The sequence below is a fragment of the Sceloporus occidentalis genome, unplaced genomic scaffold (genome assembly GCF_023333645.1).
Source record: "Sceloporus occidentalis isolate IW3139 unplaced genomic scaffold, rSceOcc1.0.p SCAF_5, whole genome shotgun sequence".
NCBI classification, from domain to species: Eukaryota; Metazoa; Chordata; class Lepidosauria; order Squamata; family Phrynosomatidae; genus Sceloporus; species Sceloporus occidentalis.
In genome coordinates, this window is record NW_028316985.1 from 167,248,626 (window position 1) to 167,270,011 (window position 21,386).

Genomic DNA, 21,386 nt, shown 5'->3' on the forward strand with positions numbered 1-21,386 from the left:
AAATGTCTCGAAACCAAGTCCTGTGAGGAAAAACTTAGGGTGTTGAGTATTAGCTTGAAAAAGACTGAGGTGGTCTTTTTCTGATAGCCATCTTTAAAAATCTGAAGGGTTGTCATTTAGAAGATGGAACAATCACTGCTTAATTGGTCATTTGATGGAAATAAACTTGAGCAAGTGCCTTCCTTTAAGTATCTTGGGGTGGTTGTTTAGTGTACTGGTGAAATACAGTAGAAATACATAGAGATACAAATTCAGTGGAATACATAGTTTGCCACCAGAACCTTAAATGGACTATTAGAGTTCTGTCGCACAAAGGGAGGAAAACTGGTTCAACCCATCTTAGAACTGTACAGTATTAGAAGCACTCCCAAACTATTACATGGTGCTCAACTATGGCTATGCTAATTTGGACTGATTAGAAAGAGCTCAAAATATATTCTTACTTAGACCTTTGGCAGTTCCTGTAACCACTATGCTATAATTAGTTTATGCTAAAGTGGTTGTGATAACTATCACAGCTGAGGCCCTTAGATGAGTTTTGTTTTTCTGGTTAAAAATTATTCTTTTAGCAAGTTTCAGAATTCATCTTGATAGTGCTGCAGGACATAGGCCCAAACACGTGGAAGCAAAAAATGAAATTGGTTACCATGAATTTGGGATTTTCCACTTCTTTCTTTATAGCTAGGGGATAAATACAGCTGGAATTAAGGCTTGTCAGTTTTATGCCTCTTTCATTACTTCATGTCTTATACATAACATATACTTTCAAGGTATCTGGTAAATTTTCCAGATAGCAAGATGAGAATAGCTTTGACTCGGGCAAGGTTCTCCCTTTGGCAGATTGGATTGATTGGAAAAAGAGGACACCTAAGAAAAACAGACTATGCAGTTGTGATTCTTGATCTATTATAGATATTACTCATAAGTTTTTGGATTCTTTAGCTGTAATCATCTTTATAGAATCACAGAATCTTAGAGGTGGAAGAGACTACAAGGGACATCTAGTCCAACTCCCTACCATGCAGGAACTCACAATCAAAGCTTCCTTGACAGATTATTTTAGAAATAATACATACAGCTGCAGTTAGAATCACTGTAGGGAGAGTAAGTGTTCTAGTGCATGCAATTCCTCCCCTGGAGGGTGGGAGTCCCACCCTGGATGTCCTGTTGCCCCCCCTTCCCCGGAGCTCCCGGCACCAGGTAACACCCGGGGACAGAAGGCCTTTTAGGTTGGGCATTCGGTCCCTAACAGGTTTGCCATTACTGTTCTAGAATTCCATGCCTCAGTTCACATTGGCCACTCCTCCCTCCTCCCATAACTAGGATATTTTGTAGCTCCAAGAAACAAAAAACATTTGTGAGCCATTTAACATTTATTAGCTGTAGTGCCTGGCAGTTCTCTTAGCCATCTTCATAAATTATAGCTTCAACCAGAGGCAGGGATTTTATGGCTCACCAGATGTTGTTCAGCTGGAACACCCAGCAGCCCTGACCAGTCTAGTTGATGGTGAAGAATGTTGGGAGTTGCAGTTCAACAACATTTAGAGTCTGCATGATTCCCCTCCCTGGCTTAAAGAAAGACAACTCTATAGCAAGCAATAATAGTTGGTTTAGTTTGTTGTTAACTGCCTTCAAGTCAGTCTTGACCCATGGCAACTTTGTGGATGAGACATCTCCAAGACTCTCTGTCATCCACTGCTCTGCTAAGTTCCTGTAAATGCATACCTTTGACCTCTCATCCTTCTAGCATGCAGCCTTCCTCTCTTTCTATTTCCCTCCACCTTTCCTAGCATTTTTGTTTTTTTCCAATGAGTCCTCTCCTCATGATATGTCCAAAATATGACAGCCTAAGTTTTGTCATTTTGGCTTCCAGGGACATTTCTGGCTTGATCTACTCTAGCACCCATTTGTTTGTCTTTTTGGCTGCCCATGGAATTCTCAGCACTCTTCTCCAGCACCACATCTCAAATGAATTGATTTTTATCCTATAATCTTTCTTAACTGTCCAGCTCTCGCATACATGATAATAGGAAATACAATGGCTTGAATGATTCTAACATTTGTGCTCAGTTGTATAATAGTTGGCTACTCTTTGCAATATTTTGTTAATAGGTATCCATGTCTTTGAGCTGTTATATTCCTGATGTCTGACAAGAAGGTGTAGATATCTTGGTATCTGAATAGGTTTAATTCATTTAATAAAGAATACAATTACCATGATTGTCAGAGGTAATACACTCTGGAATGAATAAAGCACTCACTTGTGAAGTTGCACATACAGCAAATTAATACGACAATAAAAATACATGTTTAATATTTCACAGTAGAGATGATTTATTTAACAATCACTGGTACTTGGCACATAAAAAGTAGCATTAATTGTTTGTCTTGTTGAAGGTAGAGTACTTGGTTTTTATTAGTATCTTATGCTGTTATATCAGTTGATTAAAATATATTCAGCTACTATAAATGATAAAGGAAAGCAGCAAAAGCACTTTGCTTCCATGTTATAGAAACAATGAACATTTACTATCTGTACTGTGTTGAAATCAGATAAAAACGAATGATAAAAAGGGTGCCTACCTGCATAGTCACATATTTGCTTTATATGTCATTGGATATCTGATCCATGTAGCCCAGGACTGTGTACTTTAAATGGTCATACTCCTCGAAGAGTGAAGTAGAGCCTTTTCAGGGGAGCTACTTCAGATGGTTTCAATTGGAGACATCAGGGATTACACTTGGAGCCACCTGAATACAAAATAATGTGCTGTGACACACAGATATGTCATTTCTTGCCACATACTTTAAAAAAGAATTTGGGGAAAATGTATTTTGGGAAACACATGTGAAGACATTTGTAGTTTCTGACCAGAGATAAATGTTGATACCTATTCACTTTCCCAAATTTCCCATTTTTTAGTTATATTCACATCTAGCAAACCATCAGGGCATCATGTTGAGGATATTGGGCCAAAAGGTATTACCTATTTTATGACCATGTGAGAGAAGATGCATTTCATTCATTTTCTGCAATTGTCATGGTCTGTTTGGTAGTATTCTGAATAGTTACTGATTTGAAATTAGATGCATGGAGCATTCAACTTAAAGGTCTTAAGGAATAAATCATAGCAGGGTCACCGAAAGACATAGTATACTAATAACAGATTTTTACTCAAAAGCCAGTCACCATGAATTTAGTTAGGGTTACTTCCAGGAGACATATGCTATGTTAAATGCTGCCTACAAAGAACCCTTGGGATTCAGTGGAACAGAACAGAAGAATAAGATGAACTAGAAAACTGGATATGATAGGAAGAGTATTCATTTAAAGCAGAGCACTTAGTTTGCATTGAGAAAGTGACCGGTGTTTCTCCAGCTCACAAGCTACTGACTACAGTCACGAAGGTGGAGAATCTGGTGCCATACATTGCTATGTTGCCTCACGCGCTGCGTAACAACGTCAAAAGCGTTTTAACAAATATTACTACTAAATATATAATTAAATGAATCCAGAAATACTAAATATGTGTTAATCTTTCCAGCAGTACTATTGCAGATAGGAGGTTAGCAGAAAGGTAGTAGTGATTTCCCCCAAGCATGCATATTTTGCTGAAGGAATGCTTCTGGTTTCATATGGGTCAAGCTTTTAGAGCATAATAATTTCATGCCCTTCAAACCCCACATTTTAATTATTTTTTTTAAATAAAATGTGACATTCTCACCTAGCTTTTAGTCCGTATATTAACTTTTTGAAAATACTTAGTGGAATAGCCTACCTCTGTTTCATCAACTTCAGTGGGAACATTCCCTCACTCTCCCATCTTTCCTTCTAAGCCTGGTGAGTTTTCAGTACAAGTATATGCTGGGGTTTGGTTCCAGGGCACCCTGTGGGTATCAAATTTGGTGGATGCTCATACCCCATTATATACAGTGGGGTAGTAAAATGTCAGGGACACAATCAAGGAATAGTGCAGGAAAGTATTACCAATGGCCAAAAAGAAAGAGAAGGAACCATGTTTAACAGATGGAATGCTTCAAGCATTGAATGAAGGATGAAAAGCAATAGTAAATGAAGATAGAAATTAAACACAATTGTTCAATGACTAGTATGCAATGATAAAGAGAACTACTACAATAAACACTGCAGACAATTAGAAGACAATAACAAAAAAGGAAGAATGAGACATCTTTTCCACAAGATCTGGGAACTCAAAGGGAAGATGGCCCTTGTGGTCTCTTCCAACTCTACGATTCTATGATTCTAAGATCAAACCAAGGGCAGGGATGCTCTATGAGCAAAAGAACATACAGTATGCCCTTGACTTATGCGGGGGATCTGTTCCGTATCCCCTGCATAAGCCAAACAATGCGTATGCAAAAAATGCGTGCACGTGGTGGTGCTGTGGCACAGCGGCGCGCACACGCCATTGAATGCATACCCTATTCATTAAAATGGGATGCGCCACCCCTTGTGCCCCGTGCACTCCCGCACGGCTCTACATGGGTTTGAGCGTATGCTCAAATCTGCGTATAGTGTGCCTGCTTATGACGCGGGTGCACAGTACCACACAATCAAAACTAGACAAAATGATGGCGGAAGCAATACACAGAAGAGCTATATAAAAGAGATGATAAAATGAATTACATATGGAATGAAGAACCATATGAAGAGGAATGCCAAATCCTAGAAAGCTGGTGGGGGGTGGGGGGTGGAAGCTGTGCTAAGAGAAACTGGGAAGAATAAACCACCAGGAACAGATGATATCCCAATTGAACTGCTACAATCCATACAGACAGAAGCAATTCAAGACTTAATGAAAATATGTCATCGAAAATGGAAGACAAAACAGTGGCTAACAGATTGCAAATGATCAATATACATCCCCATCCACAAAAGACTGCAGCAGCTGTAGGACTATAGCATTAATTTCCCACACGAACAAAATCATGCTCAAAATACTGGAGTATAGACTTCAGTCATATGTGGAGAGAGAAATCCCACAGATGCAAGCGGGGTTCAGGAAAGGAAGAGGCACTAGGGACCACATTGTGAACATATGACTGTTAATGAACACACCAGAGAATTCCAGAAGAAAATCATCATGTGCATTATACACTACAGCAAAGCCTTTGACTGCATAGATCATGAACATCTGTTGAATGCTCTTAAAGAAATGGGAGTACAGCTACATTTAGAAGTTCTAATGAGGAATCTGTACTTAGGACAAGAGGCTGCTGTTAGATCAGAATATGGAGCAACAGAATGGTTCCCAATTGGCAAAGGAGTAAGGCAAGGCTGCCTTGCCTTCTATCATCCTATTTCTTGAACTTTTATAATAATAATAAATAAATAAATAAAAAATTTATTTGTATACCGCCCTTCCAATGATCAGGGCGGTGAACAGCACATTTCAATACAATACAATAAAAAGTACTTATACATATTACAAACAACAATATTAAAACCAATATTAAAACCCCATCAGCCAGCTACCATCGCTGTCGAAGAGTAGGGGAAGACTAGCTGGAGCTTGATTCAGGGAACGCTAGCCGAAACAGGAAGGTTTTTAGCTCCCTCCTGAACTGGGCCAGGGAGGTGGCTGAGCAGAGCTCTATTGGCAGCGTATTCCAGAGGGCCGGGGCGACGATGGTATATGACCTCTTTGCTGTAGAGGCTAGTCTAGCCCCTGGGACCCTCAATAGTTGCTGCCCAGATGTTCTGAGGGTGCGGGGCGGAATGTATGGGGAGAGGCGGTCCTCCAGGTATCCTGGGCCCAAGCCATGTAGGGCTTTATAGGTTATCACCAACACCTTGTATTGTGCCCGGAAGTGAATGGGCAGCCAATGTAGATCTTTAAGTACAGGTGTAATATGACTGGCCCTGGAAGTACCAGTGACCAGTCTGGCTGCCATATTCTGTACCATCTGCAGCTTCCGGGTGTGGTACAAGGGTTGCCCCATGTAGAGCGCATTGCAGAAATCCAATCGAGAGGTTACCAGAGCATGTACTACCGTTTCAAGGTCCCCCTGGGCCAGGTATGGACGCAGCTGGCGAATAAGCCGAAGCTGATAACAGGTGCTCTTGAAAATAATCATACAGAGAGCAGGTTTAGACTCAGAAGTAGGAGGAATGAAGACAGGAGGAAGGAACATCAACAATCTAAGATCTGCAGATGACACCATACTACTAGCAGAAAATATCAGAGACTTGGGAAAACGACTAAGGAAAGTTAAAGAAGAAAGTGCAAAGGCAGGCTTACTGCTGAACATAAGGAAAACAAAAGTAATGACCACAGAAGATCTACATAAATCTGACCTAGATAATGAAAAATTAAAATAGTCAAAGATTTCCTGTACCTTGGGTCAAATACAGTACACCTGCGCCATGCGCGCATGAGTTTTACGCGGCTTCCAGCATACGGGGAAGCCACTTGGGAGGGAAATATTATTTCTTATGGGGCTCGAGCATAGGCGGATTTTCCCTTATGCGGGAGGATTCGGAACAGATCCCCCGCGTAAGGAGAGGGCCCACTGTACTGATCAGAATGGAGACTGCAGTCAAGAAATCAGAAAATTTCAGGAATCAGAAGATTTTCAGAAATCAGGAATGGGAAGGGCAGCTATGAAAGAACTAGACCAGATCCTAAAATATAAATATATACAAGTGATCACTAAAGCTAGAATTTCCCAAGCCATCATATTTCCCATCACCATGTACAGATGTGAGAGCTGGACAGTGAAGAAAGCAGAAAGAAAGAAAATAAACTCATTTGAGATGTGGTGCTAGAGAGAAGTGCTGAGGATATCGTGAACAGCCAAAAAGACAAATAAATGGGTCCTAAAACAGATCAAGTCTGAACTCTCCCGGGAAGCCAGGATGTTGAAACTGAGGATGTTATACTTTGGTCACATCATGAGAAGGCATGACTTATTAGAAACACCAATAATGCTAGGAAATGGAGAGGGTAGTAGAAAAAGAGGAAAACTATAAGCCAGGTGGCTAGACTCAATCAGAGAAGTCATGGGCCTGAAAATACAGGACCTAAGAAGAACAGTGGAGGATAAGGGGGCTTGGAGATGTCTCATCCACAGGGTTGACTTGAGTTGAGGTTGAATCGAGGGCAGTTCACAACAAATAACAATATAAAATGGCAAAATCAAAGTTTGCTTTTTGGGATTTTTGGGGGGAATGTTTTCAAGCTGTGGATTATTGAATCTATGGATGCAGAATCTTTGGATATGGAGGGCTGACTGTATATGTTTCAGGGACAGGTCTCCCATTTTTGGGTGTCTGTAAGACCAGCAGCAACATTTCCATTACCAGTCATCTTGAAATGAAGAAAAGTATATGAAAACTGAACAAAAATATGTTAATGAGGCACAGAGGCATTCATAACTTTAATTTTGCTGTGGTAGAAGTAGAAGGAATATTTCACAATGCTGCAATGCTTTTATGAATTATTGTAGAATAATACTGAACATGAATGACTTTTCCCCTGAAGATAAAAATATATTGGGAACATTTGTTGTCAACTGTACTGGGGACAGAAAGCTTTTTTCTTATTTTGTGTTTCAAAGGGGAAAAAAAGACGAGAGAAGCACTGAGGTGACTGCTTCAATTTTAAGCTAATTAAAATGACTGTTATTCTGGTACCATGGTAGCTGTTCCCAGAGGTTCATCATCACTGTTGTATGACAGTTTTCCCTTGCCTAATTAAAGAACTTTTTTCAATTCAAACATGCTTTCTCTGTCTCTATATTTGTGGTTTTATATTTTTCCCCCTTTCACATTTTTTTCCTCACGTATAGCTTAGATAAGCAGTGTTACATAAGACATTCAGTAATAATGAAATGAATGTATTCTACATTTAATTCTACAGTTGAGTTCATTTTTGGCTTACCTGTATTCCCGCAGTGAGTTTTCAAGATCTGAATTTTTTCACTTCATAGTTGCATGACTTCTTCATTAATATTCTTTTTAATATCAAGGCAACTGACTTGGACAGATGGATACTTTAACAGGAGCACAAAAGTACAATTTGCCGAGAAGTGCTTATACTGCTTCCTCATGCATTCTGAAATGATGCCTCTTTGTGAATATGTGCACTCTCAAGATATTTTACGTTTTAGAATCCTTGTCAGCAACTTATTTTATACGAAGGCTGTTTTCAAGATGGGACTGAGAATAACATGCCAGGATTCACCTTTCATTCCTCAGTGTGGGGCTGGTATTATTACCACCAGTTTTCTCTTCTCTACTTAACTGTTAATATTCAGTATAGTAATTGCTACCATTAAATTTGTCACACAAGTATTACTAAGCAATACTATCTGAAGAATGCAGATGAATATACAATTGATGTCCATGCTATCTGAAGGACTCAACATACACTAACTTGTATCTTCAGATGGTGGTTGTTTTGTGATGTCATGGACTTTTGATGTAAAATGTTGTTTAATGTCCTGTCCTATCATGTCATATAATAGATGTGTGTGTGTATGTGTGTATGCATACACTGTGTATTAAATAAGATAAGAAACTGTTAAGAGTGGCTGCTTTTTTGGCTCCTTTTCACGCCCTGGAAAGGCCTGATCGGGGCCGTGGCGTGCAGTTGCTGTGGCCCTGATCTGGCTGTAAAAGAGGTGGCTGGAGGCCACCCCTTTGGGGCTGTCTGCACAGCCCTGTAATTAAGCTAGTTATTTATAAAGAAGAAAGGCGTGAGTGAAGTAAAGATTAGGGTTAAAAGAATCAGCTAAGTTTAGGAATTAATGAGTGGTGTTTAAGAGTGTGAATTAGCTAGGAGTGGAGTGTGAGCTATGCTCTAAATGTATTTGTGCATATGCCTCCAAATTGCATGTCATCTTATGGCAACCCCATGAATTTCATTGGGTTTTCTTAGGAAAGGAATACAGTACTGTGTTACTATGTTCAACTTCTGTTAATAAAATAATTGCTTTTTATTTATATGTTTTTTGCTTCTGGGAACCTTATGTTAGAAAGCTTGGATTCAGACAGGGTGTCTCTGGTGGCAGCAGTAAATAAAGAGTAGTGGTGTTTGGTGAGGATTATGAGCTGCATAATATCTCACAATGGTATTTTGAGGGCATCTAGGAAGTCCTCTCAGTTTGGTGGCCACAGCAGTAAGACAAGAAGTGGTCTTATATAGGTGGCAGAGGTGGGGACAAGAAAAGGCCTCTCTCATGGTTGTAACAGTGAGATGTATGAAGTTCTTCACATTTGATGGCAGTAGAAATTTAAGCAAAGCCTTGCAGAACTTTATTGCACCCGTTTTTTTCATGATTACGGGTACGGAAAGAGGACGCTCGTGTGTGCGCGTGACCAGCCAAAACCGGATTTTATTGCACACCAAAGCGTCCTCCAAAAGGCCCCGTTCCATCCCCCAGCACCAAGCCATCCCTGTTCAGTGCTGAGGCATGTGAAATGTTCTGGTCAGAAGTCTTCTGACCGAGGAAAATGGCGCCCGTCAGCACTGAATGGGGACGGCTTGGCGCTGGGGGACGGAACGGGGCCTTTTGGAGGACGCTTTGGCGTGCGATAAAATCCGGTTTTGGCTGGTCGCACACGCACACGAGCGTCCTCTTTCCGTACCCGTAATCGTGAAAAAAACGGGTGTGATAAAGTTCGCACTTGGTGGAAAAATGGTGGGTTAAGCAGCAAACCTCCACACTCTTCCCTTTGTCCTGCCTACCACCTTACAAGTATGTTTCTTGAGGACCAGAAAAAGAATCTTCATAGTAGCTGCTCTCAAACTAGACCAGCCCTCTACCTGATGGCCTACTGCCATGTAGGAGTGTGGGAAGACACATTTTACTGAGGCCTGGAAGTCCAGAAGGCACTGGTTCAGGTTACAACACGATCAGTACGAGAGAAAAAAATGAGGATATACTTCATGCCAGAGAATATTTACTAAGACTTAGTTCTGTGTACTTATTATCAAGATCTTGGGAAGTTTCATGCAGAAGCAATGTTACAGCAATCCCACGCAACATTTTAAAGTATGTAGAGAGATCTTGTAGCACCTTTGAGACTAACTGAAAGAAAGAAGTTGGCAGCATGAACTTTTGTAGACTAAGTAGACTAAAGTCTACTTCCTCAGATGCATTTCGTAGAATAAAGTCTACTTCCTCAGATCTCTTTGACCAAATGCATCTGAGAAGGTAGACTTAAGTCTATGAAAGGTCATGCTGCCAACTTCTTTCTTTAAGTTAGTCTCAAAGGTGCTACAAGATCTCTGTTCATACTGATTTTACAGACTAACATGGCTACATCGTCAAACATTTTAAAGTGGCAGGCCCTTCCACTGATTTCTACAGGATACATTTTAAAAAATTAAACTGCTCCTTCCTCGAAATTGGAGTGATCATGGGAAGAATTGCTGTTCCATTCCAAACCTAAGCAAATTTCTTGTAAGCTTTCTGCAGGAAAGCAAAGGCATCTGTTAGACTGCATGCTTTTTCTAATGTGTCTGTACTTTTGTTTGAGCTACTATCAGTAGTTTTAAATATCATGGTTTTAAGCTGCTGAAGAGGATTGACTTTCCTTTAATGATTCCCTTTTAATGTCCCTATTACTATCCCATGCTTTTTGAGATTAAATAAGGCTGTGTTCTACTTCCTGAGCTCACATTTTAACTTGTGTTATGTTGAATTGGATAACGTTCTGGTTGCCATTTCTGAGCAATTAAGTTCATTTCAGAAGCCAACAAATGGCTGTACTAGTGCAGTATTACAGATGTCTTATTGTTATTGTTGAGATTTAAATGGGAGGAAAAATGATAGCACAACAATGTAAGGTTAATAGTAATCATGTTACATTAGTGAATACTGAGACTTATTATTATTATTATTATTATTAACCTTTATTTATAAAGCGCTGTAAATTTACACAGCGCTGTACATACAATCTTTTTAATTAGACGGTTCCCTGCCCTCAGGCTTACAATCTAAAAAGACACCACTTCTTGAGAATATAAAACATTTATTTCCTAATGGAATTTTCAGAAGGTGAGGTCTCTTAGAATTAATCTTACTATGATGCTAATTTCTTTATAAATATTTACACCTCCAGTACTATTTACTGCACACACACTGATATCTGTACTCCTTGGCCAGCCAAAATGGCCATGTAGACACAAGAGCAGATTCAATCTCTCTGTACTAGAGACTGAAAAAATTACTTTTTTGGGCCTATGACTCCCATAATACCCCAGCAGCATAATCATTTAATGAGAGATTCTGAGAGCTGTAGTCCCAGAAAGATAAATCTATAAAGCCCTGCTCTTTACATAGTGGTACTAGTACATGTATAGTATAAGAACCTTATTATATTTTTACTCCAAATGGTTTAGAAAGCTTGCTTTCCTATAAATATGTACAAGCTTAAGGAAATGTTAAGACAAAAGCCAGAACATCATGCTGCTAGAGTTGTATCCTGTTGTTTGGTCTGGCCACATAAACTAGGCCAGTTGATGCATTTTCCCTGTGAAATATAATTTGACTCCGCCCTTCCTCCTCCTCTGCTGTTATAATTTTTATAATTATTATAATCATTCATAATTTAAAAACGGCATTGGAAACATACTTCCCCTTACATACTATTGACTGATTTTTTTAATCTCTGGGTACATAACCTGCCCATTATCATGTTTAGTTGATTTAAAGCTTTTAAAATTTAATTAGAACAGTGTTGTCCATAGACCATGGGCTTATTTCTTTTATTAAAACACAGGATGTATTTGAGCCATGAGTTAGCTAAAATTTATGTTGTAATTATGTAAATTAGTACTGCTAATACAAAATCTTTGCTCTATGGTAAATAGAAGACATGCTTTAAGCACTAGCCAATCAAGCATTGGAAATTGGTCACTAAAAGTGCTTCCTACATCTGTGCCTCCCTCATTAATTCCATGCAGCCTTCTGCTTTGAGAGTCCTGGTTTCCCTTATTAAAGCTGTGGTATGCTAGCCATTTAACAAAAAGCTCAGTTGAGATAAGAACCATATGGAATACACTTTAGGTTAATAAGCATTTACTTTAACATGTATTTAAATTTGTTTTATGGTACTTCATTGAACAAGAGCAAGTATATTTAATGAGATCTATTTCATTACTATTTTACTTTTTTAAAAATCCAGTTTAAAGAAAGGAGGATCAATTTTTCTTTACTTTTTCTGTACAAGAGGCTACAGCCACAGTCCAAACTTCTATGGGTTCTGACTCCTCGCTTCCCTTTAGACCAGGGGTTGGCAAATTGTGTCTCCTGAAGCCCGCAGTTTCCCAAAGGTCCCCATCCTCCCCTCTTTAAAAAAAACAGTGTGATTTTTGCCCCCAAACCACAAAGAAAGCCCTCCTATCAAAAAATATTGTAGGAAGTGATGTTGTGTCACTTCTGGTTGCCATTTTGAGAGGGACTGCAGAGGAAATCACAGGTACTTGGGTTTGCTGTGTATAGAGGTTCAGCCTGCAAGACATTTGGGCCCTTGACCCCACACAGTTGATCACCTTGTTTTAGACTAACAACCAAGTCTGTCTTCTTGCCTCCTGATTGACGTTTGTGTCCTGATTCTCTGCAACTTATAAGCTAAGAGCATTGTAGATTTCATGGTTTGCAGTTTGCAATTAGTTTTCTGTATTTCAGACCACTTGTTACATTTGGTGATTACCCTGATGATTCAGTTCTTTTCTAAAATTGAGGCTGGGAAAAGAGTTTGTATTTGTGTACAGGGCATAGAAAATATTGTTTGCCTCTTTCTCTGTTCTTTCAATTTCTATCCAGCTAAAATCAGATAACTTCAAAGGAGCCCAATTTTTTTCTCTTAACAGGTATAAGTAAAACATGGTGGGATGTCATTTGGTGATGTAATCTTGATTTGGCTCATTGGTAAATGAAACATAAGTCAGTGTGACTTCTGCTTATAAAGAACTTTGAATGAGCATAGCACCATCATTCACTGCTGTCATTCAAGTAACAACTTGATACTCTGTTTTGTATACAGACTGTACATTAAACTTTTGATTAAATAGGAAAGACCCTGTTGCATATACTCTACTTTTGCACCCAAGTTCTCTTACATGCATTATAACAATTGAGTAGAGATGCATTCATGCCTAGGGCATGTCACAGTAAGCTTCCTCAAATCAGGTAACTTCGTCAAAAGTAGTATATGTCAAACAAAATGCAGTGATTTGCAAAATACCCAATAGCAAAGGAAGATAATTAACTTCTCCTCAGATAATAATAGTTTAATACCAGACTGTGAATGCAAATATATTTTGACTTCACATTATCCTATTTGAATTCTCAGCCTAGGAGTCATTGGGGAGGTTGAAGTATATTGCATGAATCTTTGATAATGCCACGTCTGTCTGAGGGTCTGAGCAGACAGGCAGGATACTACAGGACAAGCCTGTGGGGTTCTGCCCCTGTTCTGACCTGGGACAGTCCCCAGGCTAGCGCAGCAATGGGTGGGTGTTTACATGCCTACCTACTGCTACTGTGTGCTCCTTACCTAATGCTTGTCATTGCATCTTCTCTGAAGGCCCCATGATGGCTGTACGGGTGGAAATTAGGAGCCTGGCTGTAGCCACATGGGCAGGTGCCCCATTCTGATGTCAGAAGCCATGGTGGGGAAGGCGGCTTTAAAAAAAGATGCAATGGTGGCGGCAGGTAAAGGTGCATGGGGCTGTCCAGTCGGTTGTTGCTGCATAATTTCTTGGAAGCTCCGTGGCAAATTGCTGTACTTTTGGGATCGGATTAAGACCCCTTTGGGCTGGGATCAGCCTGGGACTGCTGGATTAGCATCTAGACTGGCTGATCCTGGCCTGGGGCTAATGACCTGCATTGTCTGGACAGGATAACAGTAGGCCAGGGGGGGGGGGACATAGGCCTTTTGGCCCACATGTGCAAGCCCTTAGTGTGCTTCCTCTCTAGGATAAGGAAGTATTATGTTTAGTGGATCTCTTCATTATCAGATGTTCCTGTGTAAGACCTTGTTTGATACTAGAATTATGGGCAAGAGCTTTCTATTCCTCCACTGTCTGTTTGGACTCTGCTTCTGCAAGACAGTCATGTTCCTTAAAACCATTGAGAGTTCCACTCTAATGGAAGCATTCCACATTTGCTCAAAATATGGTAATACTTCTGGTTCATAAAACTATTTTTTAAAAGTATAACTTGCATTTCATGTCAGATGTGGCATTATTGCTGGTCTTTTTGTTTTCAAAATTCCTGCAATATGATATGGGACATTTTAATCTACAAATTGTAAGATTATAAAAATGGCAATTCTACAGCTTTTCATTGTTATTAATAATATTAGTTTTTGATAATTATGCTAGTATTCTTGTTGAGATACAAATAGATGACAGTGTGATAAGAATCTTGGAAAGCTGTCATCCTTTTGGTGCTGTTTTATGATTTTTGTTGGTTTATTTTTTCTTTTAAGAGTCACATTATGGGGGCATTTTGTAATTATCTTTTTTTAGACCTAAGATGGTCTGTAGTCCTCAGTAGGTGCAGCTATTAAAGTGATGTTTATTTTTACTGTTTTGAAGGGTGTTCCAGGTCCTGGCCAGTATTATATAAAAGGTCAATTTGAAAAGGGAGACAGGATAGCACAAAGTGAAGCTCACCGTGCTCCTTTTCTTTCTCTTGCCCAGGTAAGCAGTAATATATATCTTTGTTTTTAAAGTAAGAATAGGAATACCTTTCCTCAGTTCAGAATTCAAGGCAACTTATAACATTCAAATTATTTTGCGACAGAAAAATATTTATTTTGTTCACATCAAAGTAGGTCTCACATAGCTGCTTGTCATTGATTTATTTTCTTTTGTATTTCCTTAGAGGTTTGCACCAGTGAAATCATCCACCCCAGCTCCTGGCACCTATAATGAAACACGCTATGCTCTTGAGTCCTTGAAGAAAGCTTCTAAAACAAAAAACATTCCATTTGGCCATACTGCTGTTCGATTCACCCAAGACTACAGGCTGCAAAAAACACCAGGTTTGCATTTAATCTAAGCAAATGAAGCATATCTTCATAGTCTAAGAGGAGTGTTTCTGTTCAGACATCCAGATTGCCATGATGAGAGCATTATTGTACACAAAGAAGACTAGTGGATGTGTAGTAGTAGGGTTGAGTCTGATGGTGAACAGGAAAAGGAAAATAACCTGTTCAAACCTGAACATTGTATGACTTCATTGCAGCATGGAAGTGGTGGTGAATAAGAAAGGGGAAGGATATCCTCCTAAAACATCTATTATATTTCAGGGAGGAGAGCTTTTCACTTCTTGGCATGTATCCTTATAACTCTAATACCTTTGTCCAAGAAAAAATTACAAGTGATTTAAGGAGATCTTTCTCCACTAGTTGCCTCTCTGTAGTCCACTCTGTTGCTCATTGGGAACTGAAAACAGCATTAGCTGTTGAACAGTCTGTTAGTTTCTGTTTACTTATACTGTGCCCTGTTTGCTTATATGTAAAAAGATATTGCAGGTCTGTAATGCTTTCTTTCAACCAAAGGTAAGAAAGCTCTGTAGCACAACCTTTGGTCAGCTATTGCTCAGGGAAGTGAATCAGCTTTAAAATATATATTAAAGCAGGGCCAGTACTAGCCCCCCCCCCCTTTAAAAAAACTATTATATTTGCCTTTACTATGGGTCCTGTTAGCTAGATGGTATAATGGTTTGAGCATTGGACTAAGGTCTTGGAGAACAGGGTTTGAATCCCTGCTAGGCCATGGAAACCCACTGAGGGATCTTGGATAAGTCACATGCTCTCAGCCTCAGGGTTTTTCCCTGAGGGGAAGGTAATGGCAAACCTCCTCTTAAGAAATTTTGCCAAGAAAATCCCATGATAGGTCGCCTTATGGCTGCTATTAGTCAGCAATGACATGAAGACATAAAACAACAGCAACAACAGCAACAATGTAATATTCCTGATTTTAATGTTGGATAGGAGATGGAAGAGTTTAAAATTAGCTTGCAAAAGTTATTTTGTATTATTGCACATTGCCTTGAGCACACGAGTCTAATTCTGTAGCTATTTACTTTGAACTAAGTTGCATAGTGTGGAATTTACTTCTAAATATATGCACATATTGTTACAAACCTAAAATTTTACAAATAAATAACTGTGATTGTCCAAGTGTGGATATTTTCTAGGCCATTCAAAGTACTTAGACTTTATTGTAGGTACTTACTTAATGACGTATTCTTTCACTTCTGACAAGGTCACTCTTGCCGACAGTCAGAAAATGCTATTTATCCTTGTGTTGCAGATCATGCTAGTTATCCTGAGTCTAGAGGTCATAAGCACTATAATATGACAGTCACTTCCTAAGACAAATAGTACCTATTAATGGCATTCCCAAGAGTGTGTGCTGTCTCTCTTTCTCTCTTTACAGAACATTTTGAGTGAGTCTTATATAAGTATCAAGCTATTCAATATGAAAATTGCATATACATGGGTAAAGAATCTTCTGTGAGAACTTCTTCCAGTAATTTGGAGAGATTTCAATTTTCAGTTTAGTCAATTAAAAAAATTCTTTGCAGATAGTGTGTGTAAAAGTATATAACATGTAATTTATTGTTTAAAGGGTATAATGACCCTTTGTGTGTTTTGGAGTTACCTACTTTGAGAACACGCTTATGATGTATTTTTTCCTTCTGATCATTTTCTTTCTATAGCTCCTCGTCCTCTGTCCCAATATATATGTCTTTGCTTTTGTCCTCTAACCTGCAAGGAATGTGTTCTTCAGTATCAGCCACTTTGTTGCTGAGCAGAACATTTTTTATTAGGTCCTCAGCCGTTAAATGTGAAGTATCTTGGCTGATGGAGATGCATGTTTACTGTCATCTGAAGTCATTATCAAGTTGCTGTTCATATTTTATTTTATGTTATTTATGACCTGCTTTTCTTTTGTGGAAGTTGGGGTGTACAGATGGCCCCCATATGTCATCCCATCCAGGCTTAGCTTGCTTAGCTTATGGGCTTAAGGGTCTAGGATCCAGTTGAAAAGTATGATACGAGATTTCAGTCTTTATCCAAGAAGAGAAATGGTGTGAGTGGATAGATTATTTTTTGTACTTGATCTTTGCCTAGAATTGAAAAAGATAGACATGTCTTTATCATTAAAGTTCTTTGATTTAGAGCCCAATAGTATGCAAATGGGCTGCAAAATTGAAAGCTGGAGGAGAAATAACTCAGTGATGTGACAACACAATTATGAGAGAAATATAACTGAAAGAGAGTATAATTAAAGGAGGCAAGTTATATGTATAAATGTAGATCATACCATTCAATATTGACCAATATCACATTACAGGCAGTACATGGAAATGATTCACATGCCTTTAGGTTTTATAATATGGTGATAGGAAATCTATCATGACCCTATTGGTGGAGTTTTAATTGGAGGAGGAATTACACCCTCTAGAAGAGCAGTTTCTGTAGAAGACTTGGAAGCATCCCTCAGATCTCTACTTAAAGAGGCAGGGCAGAATGGTACTGCTAGGGTGGGCTCACTAGCAGCAAAACATGCAGAGAGTGTGGATTGCACGTGGAGAGACAACTGTATCATGGGTGAAGCAAGCTGTGTTGGAAACAAGAAGTCAAACATTGGTAACGAGGAGGAAAAAATCACAAAAGATTAATTTAATAGAGAAATAGCCAATATGTTTAATAGCTAGAATGCCTGGGCATGAAATAAGGGGAAAGGACTATTTTGCAATAGATAACCGAACATGTCAAAGAGATCTTTTCATGGCTTTTTCATGACATCTTGGGCTTTTTTATTGCCCAAGTGGCGCCTAGATGTCTGCATTTGCCCAAAACAGGGAATGCTGGGATGCCAGGCTGAGACAGTGAGTGAAAACAGTCCTGATAAGAGAATTGATGGTAATGCCCATGTGCTTCAAAATGTATGTTTTTGTGACCAATGGGTTCCTATGTTTAAATTCTATGTACCAATCAATATATAGCTTGGAAGTTCTTTGTTTGAATCCCTGTAAAATGATATATCACCTATTGCTCAGGGCTTCAGATTTTTGGAAGGTATTCCTCTGAAGCCAGCCGGCTAATAAAACTTGCTGAACTTTCTTACACTTCTTGGGTTCTCTCTGGTTTTCTGGGAAATCTACAATAGTATCTCACTGCTTCTGGCATTTCTGAAATAATTTTGGCTCAACTGGCATCCAGTCTTGACTTCTATCAGACTTCATCTGTGAACTTTCTTTCTTTGGACTTGAATCCTGTGACCTCACTTTGTTTCACCTCACTTTTGTTTCACTTAATATCCTGAAAGCCTAAAAATATTGTATTTGTTGATGTGGTTTCTCTCTCTCTCTCTCAAAAGGTTTGTATTATGATTTCATTTGATAGGTTTCTGAAAGTAACAAATTTAGAATCTATTTTTAATCTGTAAACTGGAATACCAAATCTGTAGTGGTCACACCACTATTTACTTTATTAAAATTAGAGAACGTAGCATGATATGCCTTAGTGGGATTATATCTGTACATCAAAGTTGCAGTCCTATGTGAAGTTAAATCTAGCTGACTTCAGCGTAATTTAAATATTGTAGCAGAAATTAAGATTGTATGTGTATGATTTTACTTTTATACAGACTGGTTTCTAGGTTTTCAATTATGAGTTAATTCATAACAGTAAAACAAATAGATAATACATTTCATGCTGACAAACATTTCCTTTAAACTCTGCTAGGTCCTGCATTCTATAATATCCTCAACGACAGCATTGCAACAGAAAGTCTTAAAAAAACTGTTTTGGAAAAAAGAAAGAAAGGAGCATTTGGTTCTTCAGTTCCTAGACTTTTATATTTAGTTAAGAGAGAAGCTTTAAGTACTCCTGGTCCAGCTGATTATCAGGTAATTGATAGCAATAACAAGTACATTTGGTTTTATTTAACTTTCATCCACATTGATAAAAAAAACTTGCATTGCATGACATCTAGTATTTTTTTTTATTCTGTGGGATTTATAGTGTTCAATACCCAAACAACCAGGGCCAGAAGTCCCATAGTCCCATGGGTTGTAACACTTATTTTGAGTAGCTGACACACTTAGTCAAAATAAGTAATTTTAAAAAATGTAATTTCTTTACTGTGTAAAAATGCTACTGTTTCTAACTGAAAATAAACCATTCTCCTACTCACTGTTACTTCTGCAGTAGGGCAATAGATAAGAATGTTTTGTACATGTTTATGTACCCTCAAGTCACCTCTTGACTTCTGGTGACCCTATGAATTTCATAGGTTTTTCTTAGGCAAGGAATACTCAGAGGTGGTTTTGCCAGTTCTTTCCTCTGGAATATAGCCTACTACGGGCTCATTCACCCTATGATTTAACACAGTTTGCAAACTGGGTTAAAAGTGCCTCATTCACATTCAGACTGATTTCACCCCTGAGTGTATTTGGGGTGAGCCAGGACAAACTGGCACAAGACCTTTTGACCTGGGTTATTTTGAAATGGTTCTTTTAGCACATCTTTTCAAAATACGCTGCTTGCCCCAAATGTGAACGCACGGCCAATCACATTTGGGCTCCTGAGAGGGAGGGCCAATGGGCAGAGGGGTGGAACCTATCTGTCCCAAAGGTCTTGCCAAACCACCCTTTTTTTCTGTCTCAGCATTGCTGTGAATCCGTGGAGCTCTTTTGATTTTATATTTCCTTTATATTTCAAATCACTGTGCACCTGTTCTCTGCTTCTGCTGGTTATTTGGTACTGGTTATTTTCACTTTTGGCCTGAGGTCGGGGGCAGTAGGTGGGGGAGCACCCTGGTGTGGGTTTTTTTAATTAAAAAAAAACTTGATAGACCCTGTGCACTGTCACATGTTTGTGGGTTCACGAGAGCAGCGAGTACAGCCGTGGGCGGTGGGTGGACTGCCCTGCCATCATGCATGGATCCATAATGGCAACTCCCCCTCCCCCCAGCAATGGATCCGTGCATGCCAGGGCAGATTTCCCCCATGACACCCACCACCATTCCTTTTTTCCCTGAATGCTCACAGTCCCGTGAATATCTTTTGTGATATCCCCACACTGTCAAAGTAGTCCTTTTAAATAACCGTGCAGCTATTCTCTGCTTCTGCTGGTGTTTTGGTGCCCTTTTCCCTTTTCACCCGAGGTTGAGGAAGTCTGCGGGAAAGGGAGGGTTGTGGGCATATTGCTTTTTTCTTTTTTAAAAGGAAAAAGATGCAAGCAGTCACATTTTGTGGGTTCAGAGGACATTGAAATCTGCCCAGCCATGCCTGGATCTGTGGGAGACGTCACAGGAGGTATGCCCTGCCAAGAAATGGAGAAATAGTTCTGTGGGTGCCATCATGGGAGCAATACAGCAGCATGCCTTGGACACTGGGTGCCCTGGTGAAGGAATGGGCGGCCATGCATTGGCCCATGGGTGTCATCAAGGGAAATATGCCCTGGATTGAAGGGCTGTGTGGGGCCATGGTGGAAACATGTCTTGCAGGGATGGCTGTGTGGGTGCAACGATGGGGAATGTGTCCTGGCATCTGGCTCCATGGGTAACATCACAGGAGATATTCCGTGCCAAGCAGCCCATTTCTCCACCATGGCACCCATTGTCCAAGGCATACCACTGTATTGCTCCCATGATGGCACCCAAAAAAATCACTAGGAACTTACAACATTTTCTATTTTCAAGTAATCTTCCCCCGGCCCCATGGCTCAACATCATTCAGGTCTTATGGTCATGTCATTTTCCGACTTTCCTTCTTAATTTCCCTTTTTGGTCCTTTCCCTATGGAAAGAATCACTTTAAGACAATAATATGACTTTTTGTCAACTATTTAAATCTCAAAAAATTCTTATGTAGTTTCTAAAGTTTTTTTTCTTTACAAAAAAGCATTGTAAACATCCTGAATATAACAGACCTATAACAAATGAGATAGTTTAGAACTATGTAAGTCTAGTCACTAGATTGTTATTTAACTATACTGAGTCTTTGGTACAGCCACTTTAGCTAAAAAAATATAATCAGTCTTTAAATATTAAGCAACATACAGGCTTTAGATCTTCTGGATTTTAATAGGGTATATCAGTGTAGGATCTAAAGCACACAGCCTTTTACACTATTGGTAGCCCTTGTAATTTTTGCAGCATAGGAGCATGCCTTTAGAACATTTTTCTGGAATCAGATTGCCAGCACTTCCCCATTTGGTGAGGTGAACCAACACTGGGACCACCATACCTGTATGGATCCTGGCACATACTATTTTTACTGTTGATATTGGGATGAAATTCCATGATACCATTATCATCCATCAAGTCAATCATCCAGGAAGTTCTCAAATATACACCCCCTTGTCCTTCTTGTCATCCTTCA

The 21,386-nt window shown here is 39.3% G+C and overlaps 1 protein-coding gene across 2 annotated transcripts in view; it reads left to right on the plus strand.

Moving 5' to 3' along the window:
* Positions 1-21,386, plus strand: part of STPG2 (sperm tail PG-rich repeat containing 2) — a 261,402-nt gene that overhangs the window by 41,336 nt on the left and 198,680 nt on the right. For both annotated transcript variants that reach the window (XM_089526095.1, XM_089526096.1), the window contains exons 7-9: positions 14,577-14,681; positions 14,866-15,025; positions 18,746-18,909. In XM_089526095.1, coding sequence (XP_089382221.1) covers positions 14,577-14,681; positions 14,866-15,025; positions 18,746-18,909 — 429 coding nt within the window. The remainder of the gene's footprint in view (positions 1-14,576; positions 14,682-14,865; positions 15,026-18,745; positions 18,910-21,386) is intronic.